Below are 9,261 nucleotides of genomic sequence, written 5' to 3' on the forward strand. Positions count from 1 at the left end.
GGAATTTCATAATTGAGGTGTTTGGTTTAGATGCCTTGCATGTTCGTGGGGAGAGTTTTCTACGGGTGTGCGGCGGTTGGCGCGACTCCCAGCCCGCGATCTCGGGACGGGGGCGTGACACTACACCCGCACAATCGCTCGACCCGGGGACTTGAGCCGACGGTCACACCCAAAGCCCAGTTATTATTTGCTCGCGGGGCAGCAGGGCACAACTTCTCCTCTAACAGCAAAAAGACAAAAATGTCATGCATACGCTGGATCTAGGAGAGAGCGAGAGAGAGATCAAGGCGATGGCCCGCATCCATGAGATGTTGGGATTATTTGTGCTCGAGAGACGCATTACTCTTAAGTCTTAATCTGCAGGTCAGGTGCCATCATAGTAGTTTAGGGCCTGTTTGGTATTTGCTTTAAGTATTTTTCTTTCTGTACAACTTAATGAAATCTATCAAGAAGACGTCGCTTTAGCCGGATGTCTGGTCTCTCTCTCTCTCGTAGCTGTTTATCTGAGGGCGAGGCCGGAGGTGGCGAGGATAGCCATTAGCTCGTACCAGGTAATCTTTATTGCCATTTATTTTATTGGAAAAAAAAATTGTACGTCGATAGCATTTGCATAAAATTTTTGCTTTCTATATTAACTCTTTTTCTGAAAGCATCAAATATTTGCCATCAAAACTCTAAAGACTTCACAAATAATTTTGAAACATAAAAAGGTTTCGTGTACACCCTAGTTTAATTTTTCTTTTTGGAGGAAAGATTTTTGAAAATAAGAATAGAAAACAAAGGTGATACCAAACGGCTCCAGCAGTGGGCTCTATTCTTATGCAACTGCATACAAATCTCTGCTGCAAACTTGCCTTCTTCCATGACAGTGGAAGCTCGAAAATGCACTTACCACACCAGTCCGAACAATAACACAGAATCTTCAGACATCCAGAGCACTGCAAAGAAACGTCGTTGTTACTGGGGTCGCCTACAGGATCTCTTGTTGCTGGCCGCTCCTTACCGGTTTCTCTATTGCATTTCAGGGGTGAAACCGGTCGGCCTCTGGCAAGGAGCTACAGTAACAGAAGGTAGACAAAATAGGCCCCCATAGATATCACAATGCAAACTATAGCAGTTGATGCAGCCACCTTCCAATCATCTGATCTGGAAGTTTGAACCTGTGTTTGAATAAATATGCCATTCCCATAGATATCACATATCACACAGATGCTGCAAACTGCAGTCACTCGATGCAGCCACCTACCAATCATCCCATATTGAAGTTTGAACCGATCTTTAGAAAAATATGCCATAGACGTCCATAGCTCAAAATGACATTTTAGGCAAGCAATGGGTACTCTCAAAGAGAACTTTAACATAATACAACACAACAAGTATTACGATACCAGGCATACAGCCTCTACAACCCACTGTGACAGATAGCTTTAGAGGATCAAAACATAACCTCAGAAATATGATCATCGTTAAGAAGAGAAAATCTTGATGTCTATTATCAAAAAAAATAACTTTTGTCTAATAGTGCTAAAACAAATGAAACTAAGAAGCGTGCTAAATGTTGCACCATCTCTGTGCAACAGTACCCAAAATATCAAGCTATGAGCTAGATATAAAGACCATTACTATGTGTCCACAACATGGCACCAATAGAGATGATTTCTAGCATCCTGCTGCACTCGATACAAAGGTGGCCTTTGAGTCTTCGGCCTTCTCATGTTCCTTGTTCAGCATCTGCCATCACAGATAGTGCCATTTTTAGACATTTATTGCACAAGTAGTTACTAAATAATGCTGGGCTCCATCCAGGATAACATTGATATACATCAAATTGTCAAATTATATTTGAGGAAAAGGATGATGTGCATATGTGGGGAGAGAGAGAGAGAGAGAGAGAGAGAGAGAGAGAGAGAGAGATCAATAATGGTCACAAATTTAATATCAATCAGCATTTACGGTATTAACCAAAGTCAAAGGTCACTATAGGCCGAAAACTGCATTACATGCTTCATAAAATAAAAAAGGGGGAGAACAAATTACTTTGTTGTTTATCAAGTTGTGAAGTGCAATGACGCTCCGAATGAGGGAAGAAAGGTATATAACCAGCATCATATCATTTGTTTTTACTGCAAAAAAAGATAAAACAGAATCAATCAAAAAGCTGCCATGAGACGGACATAATCAAGGTTTCCGGCCCTGGTACTACACCTTATACCAGTACCCAACAAATATATACCGTCAGTATGGTGCATACCTCGGTACCAAAACTTGGTATGGAGGATATACCGAGTCTCGGTACCATATCAGTATGGTATGGTAGGCCCCGTATTGGGTGGTATGGTCTGTTATAGCAAACCATGGATGTAATAACTGTCTAGACAAAGTCGACTATTTTATTCGTCCCTAACAAGGTTATTATTACCTGCAAAAGCCTTGATTAATTCATTCACATTAAGGTTGGGAAGCAGATTGAATACATCCTGCAAGAAGAAATGTTTTCTGTAAGACCAAAAAAAAGTGCAAACAAGACATGAACACAGTTTCAAGAAATCTTCGTGAAAAAGAGAGAAGAAAATTGATCTATGGCCAAGCATTATAAGCTTTGGAGGCATCGCCATTTGCACACATGAGACTTAGGGTGGATTCTCAGGTTGGCTGCATAAAGTAATGAACAGAAAAATAGAAAGGAGAAACAAAGAATATGCACGATGTTTAAACAGGCAGTCTTTTGTTATAATATGGTTGTGTAGTCATATCTGTGTAAATAATACCATGGAAGACGCCAGGTCTACACATCAAATGTAAACTTTCTGATAAACAATAATCAAAAGATGACAATAAATATCTTCAGCAAATTTTACAGTAAACATTCTCATGGAAAATTGACCTATACAAATATTAATGAACATATCAAGGTACTAGTAGAACGATACGTGATTGAGCAACATGCTTGGGTGATACTGGAGCTTCACCAATAACTAAAATATGGATAATGGACGAGGCATTTGAAGAGATTATCCATTCCATATCAAAAAATTGTTGCCTAGTTTGTAGATGGTACCCACAAAATATAACATATCAAACACCATATCGAATGGATAATGGGCGATTTCTGAAATGCTGAACCATATCGAATGAACCAAGACTGACCACACCAGTTTCAAGTTTTGGTCAGTTTCGGCAGCTTCAATCAGTTTTTGTTGAAATTTCTCAGGTTCAGTGGTTTCATCCGATTTCAATTAAAACTGAGGAACATGGACAATTCTTTACAGGTTTTACTTTGGTATCCATATCGAATCACTTATTTATTTATAAACATAGATTGCAGTGATATTTTCAATTAATTTTCCCTTTTAATTTAAAAGAGCGCATGAATAATAAACATAACCCTTGACAAACTGACTCCAAAAAGGCCCTTAATACATATTTCATAAAGACCAATATGGGCAACCGAATGCAAGACCTTGCACAGGAATGACATCTTTTTTCATATAAAATCAATATAATATTATATAACCCAATGAATTTCTCCAAATTGTCAGAAAGAAATATCCAAATTTAAAATATTTATCAGCTTTACTAAAATGAAGAAAAGGAATTCACCAGGCACTGAAAAGCTTCACAATTCCTAAATATAACAAATTTTCAAATAATTTAAGTTACTATATATACATTCACAATACTAAGTACTGCTATATTTGATTTTCGCTTACATGCAACGTTAAGTTCAGCCTAGAACTGTCAAACTGTACAAAATAAAGAACCTATAAAACATTAAAAAAACTCTAAAATGTCTTGTTATAACTTCTAGGCTTAATTTTCTTTTATTGACTTTTGGACCAAAACTCCAAAACCTAGAGCAAAACGTTTGGAATTGCCAAAACCAAAACTCCACAGGTTGGTCAAAACCGAAATGGTTTCTAGACCTCGCTTCTCAACTCCTAATTGAGATTCAAAACATATTCTTATAGAAATTGCACTCCCAAAGTTGACCAAAACAAAAGTTTAGCAGCCAATGCTAGCTAATTAACCAGGATGTCTCGAGCATGTGTTAACTCTATGAGGAACACTATGAGGCTCCCGTAATGCACACACGAACAGTTCTCTTGCCATGTGGCATAAGGAATTGGTGCAACTCCCGGAATTGTCACCATATACAGGAGCATGATTGATTATGAAATTGTCAAATCAACATTTAAGGGCCTGATAAACTTTCCCTGCACCCATAACGGACCCTGAAGCATATTCCTAAATCTAGAGAAAATTATGCAAAAAATAATGTCAATGTCTGGTATTAAAAGAAATAATCGTAAGTTGGCACGAAGCTTTGTATTCAACATATGCTGTTTCTTACAATATGCCTCTAATACAAGAGCAAGGATACATTTAAAAGCAAATTGAACTATATGATGCATGTACTCAGATGTTTGGTCCAGTTATCTCACAAATACTACATTCAATCAGATCTCTGCATGTATATCTGTTTCAGCAATCACCACCAAAATGTTTCTTTATGATGCAATAAAACCCACAAACACTAGCTAAAAATTGTTTAATATATCCAAATGAAGTGAGATATAGTGCCTCGTGACTGTGCAGCATGACCTTTACCAATAGCCAAGTAAGAGTTCAAATGGAATAATTTAAGCCATTTTGACTGAACAAACAAGTGAACTTGTTTTGCATGTGACCTCACTGAGAGGACCATGATATGGGGAGGACAACAATTATAGTATTATCCACAAATCTATATGCTGTGATGAATGATCCCAACAAGGAGGATGATAGAGAGAAGCCAAGGAAAACCCTACCTGCAAATGGTACAAAATTTCATGATTTAGCGGAAGCCTTCCATCAATTACAAGATCTAGATAACCTTGTATCTCTCGGAGTCTTGCATCCAGCCCCTTCAAGGCTGCAAGTTTGCTAGTAACCTGTATCAAACATAACAGCATTATAAGGTTAAGCTAACTGTATAAGATAAATATCAAATATTTTAAACTGGAAATCGTAGAACAAAGATATTGTTAGAAAGAAAATTACTTCTGTTGCAAGGGTGCTGATGGTTGTATCCTTCACATCCCTCAGTAAGTGTTCAACTCCTATAACAATACATTCAATTATAAAACAAAAAGCACATGTCAATCATCATAAACATCCAAGGTGATGTCAGGGGTAGACAGAGAAGGTAAAATTTAGCACAAAAGATCTGATGTCATTCACAAATAGAAAGGCGGACATTCAGATTTCCTTCTGGAGCTAGACAGAGAAAACAATTGAAAAGTGGTTGCAACAGTTTCCTGCTCAACAACATAGCATAGGCATACCAATTTCCTCAACTTCATGAGCAGCTATTTCTGAAGGCACATGCACAAACACCTTCTGACTTTTCTGAGTGGCGTTCTGTAAATAATTTCAAACATTAGCACTGAGGCACCTAACTACTGATATGCAGCATAAAGTGAAATCTTCATCCTGAAAAGTTCCACTACACTGAGTTTGCTTACCTCTTTCACCTCTTCAACAGCATAGTATGCTTTGGTAGGTATTCCCAGCTCTTTCGGCTGGACATCGATGATCACCAATACAGGATTGAGAACATAACTGGAAAATCAGAAGCATAAGTTGAAACTCACAACCATATAGGTCGGTTATACAAAAGGATCTAAAGACAACCTTCAAGCCATCCATATGGGGTTGGCTCAAACAAAAGAATGCCAAGAAGGTAGAGAATATTGTGCAAAGCTCGGTATCATAATAAACATTCTGCCATGTAATGGAGAGGAAAGGCAAAGAAAGCACAGCTGAAACTGTTGAAGGTTCTTTAGGATGCTAGACAATCCTTTGGTATTGATCTTTATGAAGATTTTTTGAACACGCTGATCATATTAAAAATACAACAAACCATAATTCAGTCCAGTGTACGAAAAAACAATCAACCAGATGTCAATTGTAAGGTACCAATCTTAACAGGGAAGGAAACAAACATTACAACATTAAAATCTAAAAGGGGAAAACTGAATTTGCTCAGATTTTACATAATATTTTGAAGGCTAAGCTCAGCCAACAAACTAGAAACTTGGTCTTGTGACTCTTGTCATCCTCCAAACAAACTATTGGTTCCGATCAGAAATTAGTAACTATATGTCTTTTATTATGAATAGAGGAACATTATTCCATTTCCATGCAGAAGGACAAAAAATGAACCCATCAGGATATCTGACAAGGAACTAGAAAGTCCTATGGTTAAAAAGTTATGCAATTTAAAAAAAAAAAAAAAACCAAAAACTTGAAAGATAAAAAAGGTCCTATAATCTTACTCATTGAACAATGCATGAACATCCAAATCGTTTTCCCGTAGTTTTGGGCCTGTGCTATACCAACCAACAACGTGTTCCTTTGCTGAAAGAAAGATAAGTCCAGACTTGAGCATAAAGTAAAAGAGAGAAATCTGATAAGGATCAACCACAGAATGTGGAATATTGGGGGACACCATTTATCCTTTTGAACATGGCAAACATTGATTCATGGTAATTATGGTCAAGAAACCAGATGCTTGGATCTTTCTCATCTTCTTCAAAAGGCACTGCAAAATCAGCATTGAGGGATAAGCAACATACTCGGCTTTTGGCCTTTAACATGATAGGCACTGATTTCTTTTCTTTAATTAAAAAAAAAAAGGATTGATAATAAGTGTGTATGAAACCAATTTCCTGATAATAAATGCAAATTCGCAATAGAGTGAAGAATTAAGAATTCAAACTTTTACCCATCCTATAATAACTTTAACAGAAACATTTGCTTGAAAACAAAATTTGATATTTAGCAATTAAATAGAAGTCTTCTTGAGCTAAATATACACATTGGAAGAAAAGAAGGGTACAGTAAAACATCTGATTCGACAAGAAAGTGAAAAATATAGACAAGATAATATTTAAGAAAATATGGTAAAGTGTGAGGAGCATCAAGAAAGTAATGCATATAGCATGCAAACCCTCCATCGAAATTGAAGGTCAGCTCATGCTGTACTAGCAGCTGCTTAAATGCATAAATGGCTATGCTGTAGTTAATATCTTTATGTAGTACTACCTTGAAGCAGTTTAGTCTGCATGGTCATTCAAGCACCTTTAAATGATCTTACAGTCACTTAACCAGATTAAATGTTTTTATCATTTTGACCTAAAGACTTGTATTTGCAATGTTGAATATGTTTGTTGATTACCAACCTGATGAGTTAAATGTCAAATGTAATAACATGATCTAACAATTATATTCCAAATAAAAAGCAAAAATAATAATAATAATGCTTTTCACAAGATATGCATAGCCAAGATTGTGATGCATGTGTGTATGCCTATGTATGCTATGGTAAAAGAAATGTAAAGCCTTCCCCTCACTTGCATGCAAAAAATTCCAGCTTGACTCTTGGTACAAGCAACGCATTCTACTGAAACCATTAGTTAAGGAAGACGTTCCTCTTCCCTCCAAATGCCTGACTGAATGATATTCAATTGAAAGTATGTGAACAAGCAAAACAGAGGCAAAGTATATGACGTCCTCTCAGTGAAATCCAAGTGTGTTTTCTTTTCTCTTTCCATATCACCCATCCTATGATCAATAGGTAGGTAGTCTCTGCCGTCCATCCTCCCCTCCCACAGTATACTGCTACACTCCCTCAAAGGGGAGCTAGAATATCCAAAATCTTAAGCCACAAAACGACAAACAGCTTATACGCGAAATCCACCAACTCCCTGGAAAAATTTCATCATCCTTTCACACAAATGACCCCCACGATCAAGCTCTCGTCCCGTGCAGTGCAAGAATTGGTCAATTCCGAGCCAGTGAAGGCTAAGGATCCAGGACTATTAAAGACTACCAACAAAATGTCCAATGATTGACCATGATGAAGAGTTGATTCTTGTGAAGTCTATACTCTTCGAAAAGCATCAATAGCCAAATGTACCCAAGGTTTCTAAAACGTCGGAACCAATTGCCATATTTTTCCTTTTTTATGGTACAACCAATTGTTAGATCAGAAGCTGAAATCATTAATTCTTCTTTTCCCATATTAGCCTAAACTTAACTGAAATTCTGCAAATCTTCCAGGAATCGATCATATCCGGACCCTACTAAACCTAGTCTTCTTGGATGGAATTGGGAAAAGAGGCTTGAATTAGCTCGCTCTCTCTCTCTCTCTCTCTCTCTCTCTCTCTCTCTCTCTCTCTCTCTCTCTATATATATATATATATATATATATATGTATGTATGTATGTATGTATGTATGTATACATATATTTCTTTTGAAATATATGAGAAGAATACCAGCGTAGCTGTTGGTGACGTCGACGGTGCCGCGGAAGGAGGAGCCAAGGAGGACGCCGATGACGCGCTTGCGGGTATCGCGGGCCACCCGGTTGTAGTTGTCGACGATGCTCAGCAGGACCAGCGGGTGCACGATCACCTTCTCGATCGCCCGCCCCGATATCTGCTGCGCCTTCACCACGTCCATCTTCTACTTTGTAACTCTCCTCCTTTACCAAACCAAAACCCAAACCCTAGTTCTAGTAGCTCTGTCTCTCCACCCCCCCCCCCCCCCCCCCCCCCCTCTCCACTCCGGATCCGGATATTTTTCTTCCGCTCCAACCTCCCTCCACCGATCTGTATGAAATGCATACCTACCGACTACCCCCTCTCCGCGCTGTTTGAGAGCTGCCAATGGGCCGGCGCGGTCGGAGCTGCGAAGATAGGATTGGGCCTGTCCTGGACTTAAATGTTAAGCCCAATTGGGCTGTAGCAGTCTCCGGCCGGAACTGAAATCTGCTGCACTTCCGGGCCATGCCCACGTTCGCTCCTTATCGCACCGCCCTGTTTGGATGCCGAGCATCCTACCCTTTTTTTGTCGGTACAACCAAAAATTTAAAAAAAAAAAAAAGGTCGGAGCTTGAGGAGAAATAATACGTCAGGAAGGGAGTATCTAACCTACGTATGATGCTTTAGATACGGATCCAGTTCTCGCCAACGTGCAAAGGCTGGACAGTGTCAAGCCTGGCAACCCTACCCGTCCATTTGGGGCGAATCTGATAGGCCTCGATTAAGAGCTAGCTCCATTTTATATTTCATTTGATATTCAAGGGCTAGCTTGAAAACGGGAGCCTATATATGCCAGCGGATCAAAGTTGAATTTTGCCAAATTTTAAACAAAATAGATCGAAATAACATTCATAAGCTGTTTGCAAGCCATCATGCCAAGTCTGTCAACCTAGA

At 38.6% G+C, this 9,261-nt stretch overlaps 1 protein-coding gene across 1 annotated transcript; it reads right to left on the reverse strand.

The window, feature by feature from the left end:
* Positions 1-1,296: 1,296 nt before the first annotated feature.
* Positions 1,297-8,601, reverse strand: LOC103715057 (26S proteasome non-ATPase regulatory subunit 7 homolog A-like). Its single transcript, XM_008802564.4, has 10 exons — positions 8,320-8,601; positions 6,491-6,583; positions 6,318-6,399; positions 5,505-5,601; positions 5,325-5,400; positions 5,041-5,099; positions 4,809-4,931; positions 2,420-2,477; positions 2,038-2,123; positions 1,297-1,731 (listed from the first exon to the last, which is right to left on the reverse strand). Exons 1-10 carry the CDS (start codon positions 8,504-8,506, stop codon positions 1,660-1,662), a joined length of 933 nt encoding a protein of 310 aa, XP_008800786.1. The 5' UTR covers positions 8,507-8,601; the 3' UTR covers positions 1,297-1,659.
* Positions 8,602-9,261: the final 660 nt, after the last annotated feature.

Source organism: Phoenix dactylifera, chromosome 12 (assembly GCF_009389715.1).
Source record: "Phoenix dactylifera cultivar Barhee BC4 chromosome 12, palm_55x_up_171113_PBpolish2nd_filt_p, whole genome shotgun sequence".
Lineage (NCBI taxonomy): Eukaryota > Viridiplantae > Streptophyta > Magnoliopsida > Arecales > Arecaceae > Phoenix > Phoenix dactylifera.

Coding starts and splice junctions, on each gene's coding strand:
- LOC103715057 (XM_008802564.4), bottom strand. CDS start 8,506: ATGGACGTGGTGAAGGCGCAGCAGATATCGGGGCGGGCGATCGAGAAG. Junction 6,584..8,319: donor CGTCACCAACAGCTACGCTG/GTATTCTTCTCA, acceptor CTGATTTTGCAG/TGCCTTTTGAAGAAGATGAG. Junction 5,100..5,324: donor TCATGAAGTTGAGGAAATTG/GTATGCCTATGC, acceptor GTATTGTTATAG/GAGTTGAACACTTACTGAGG.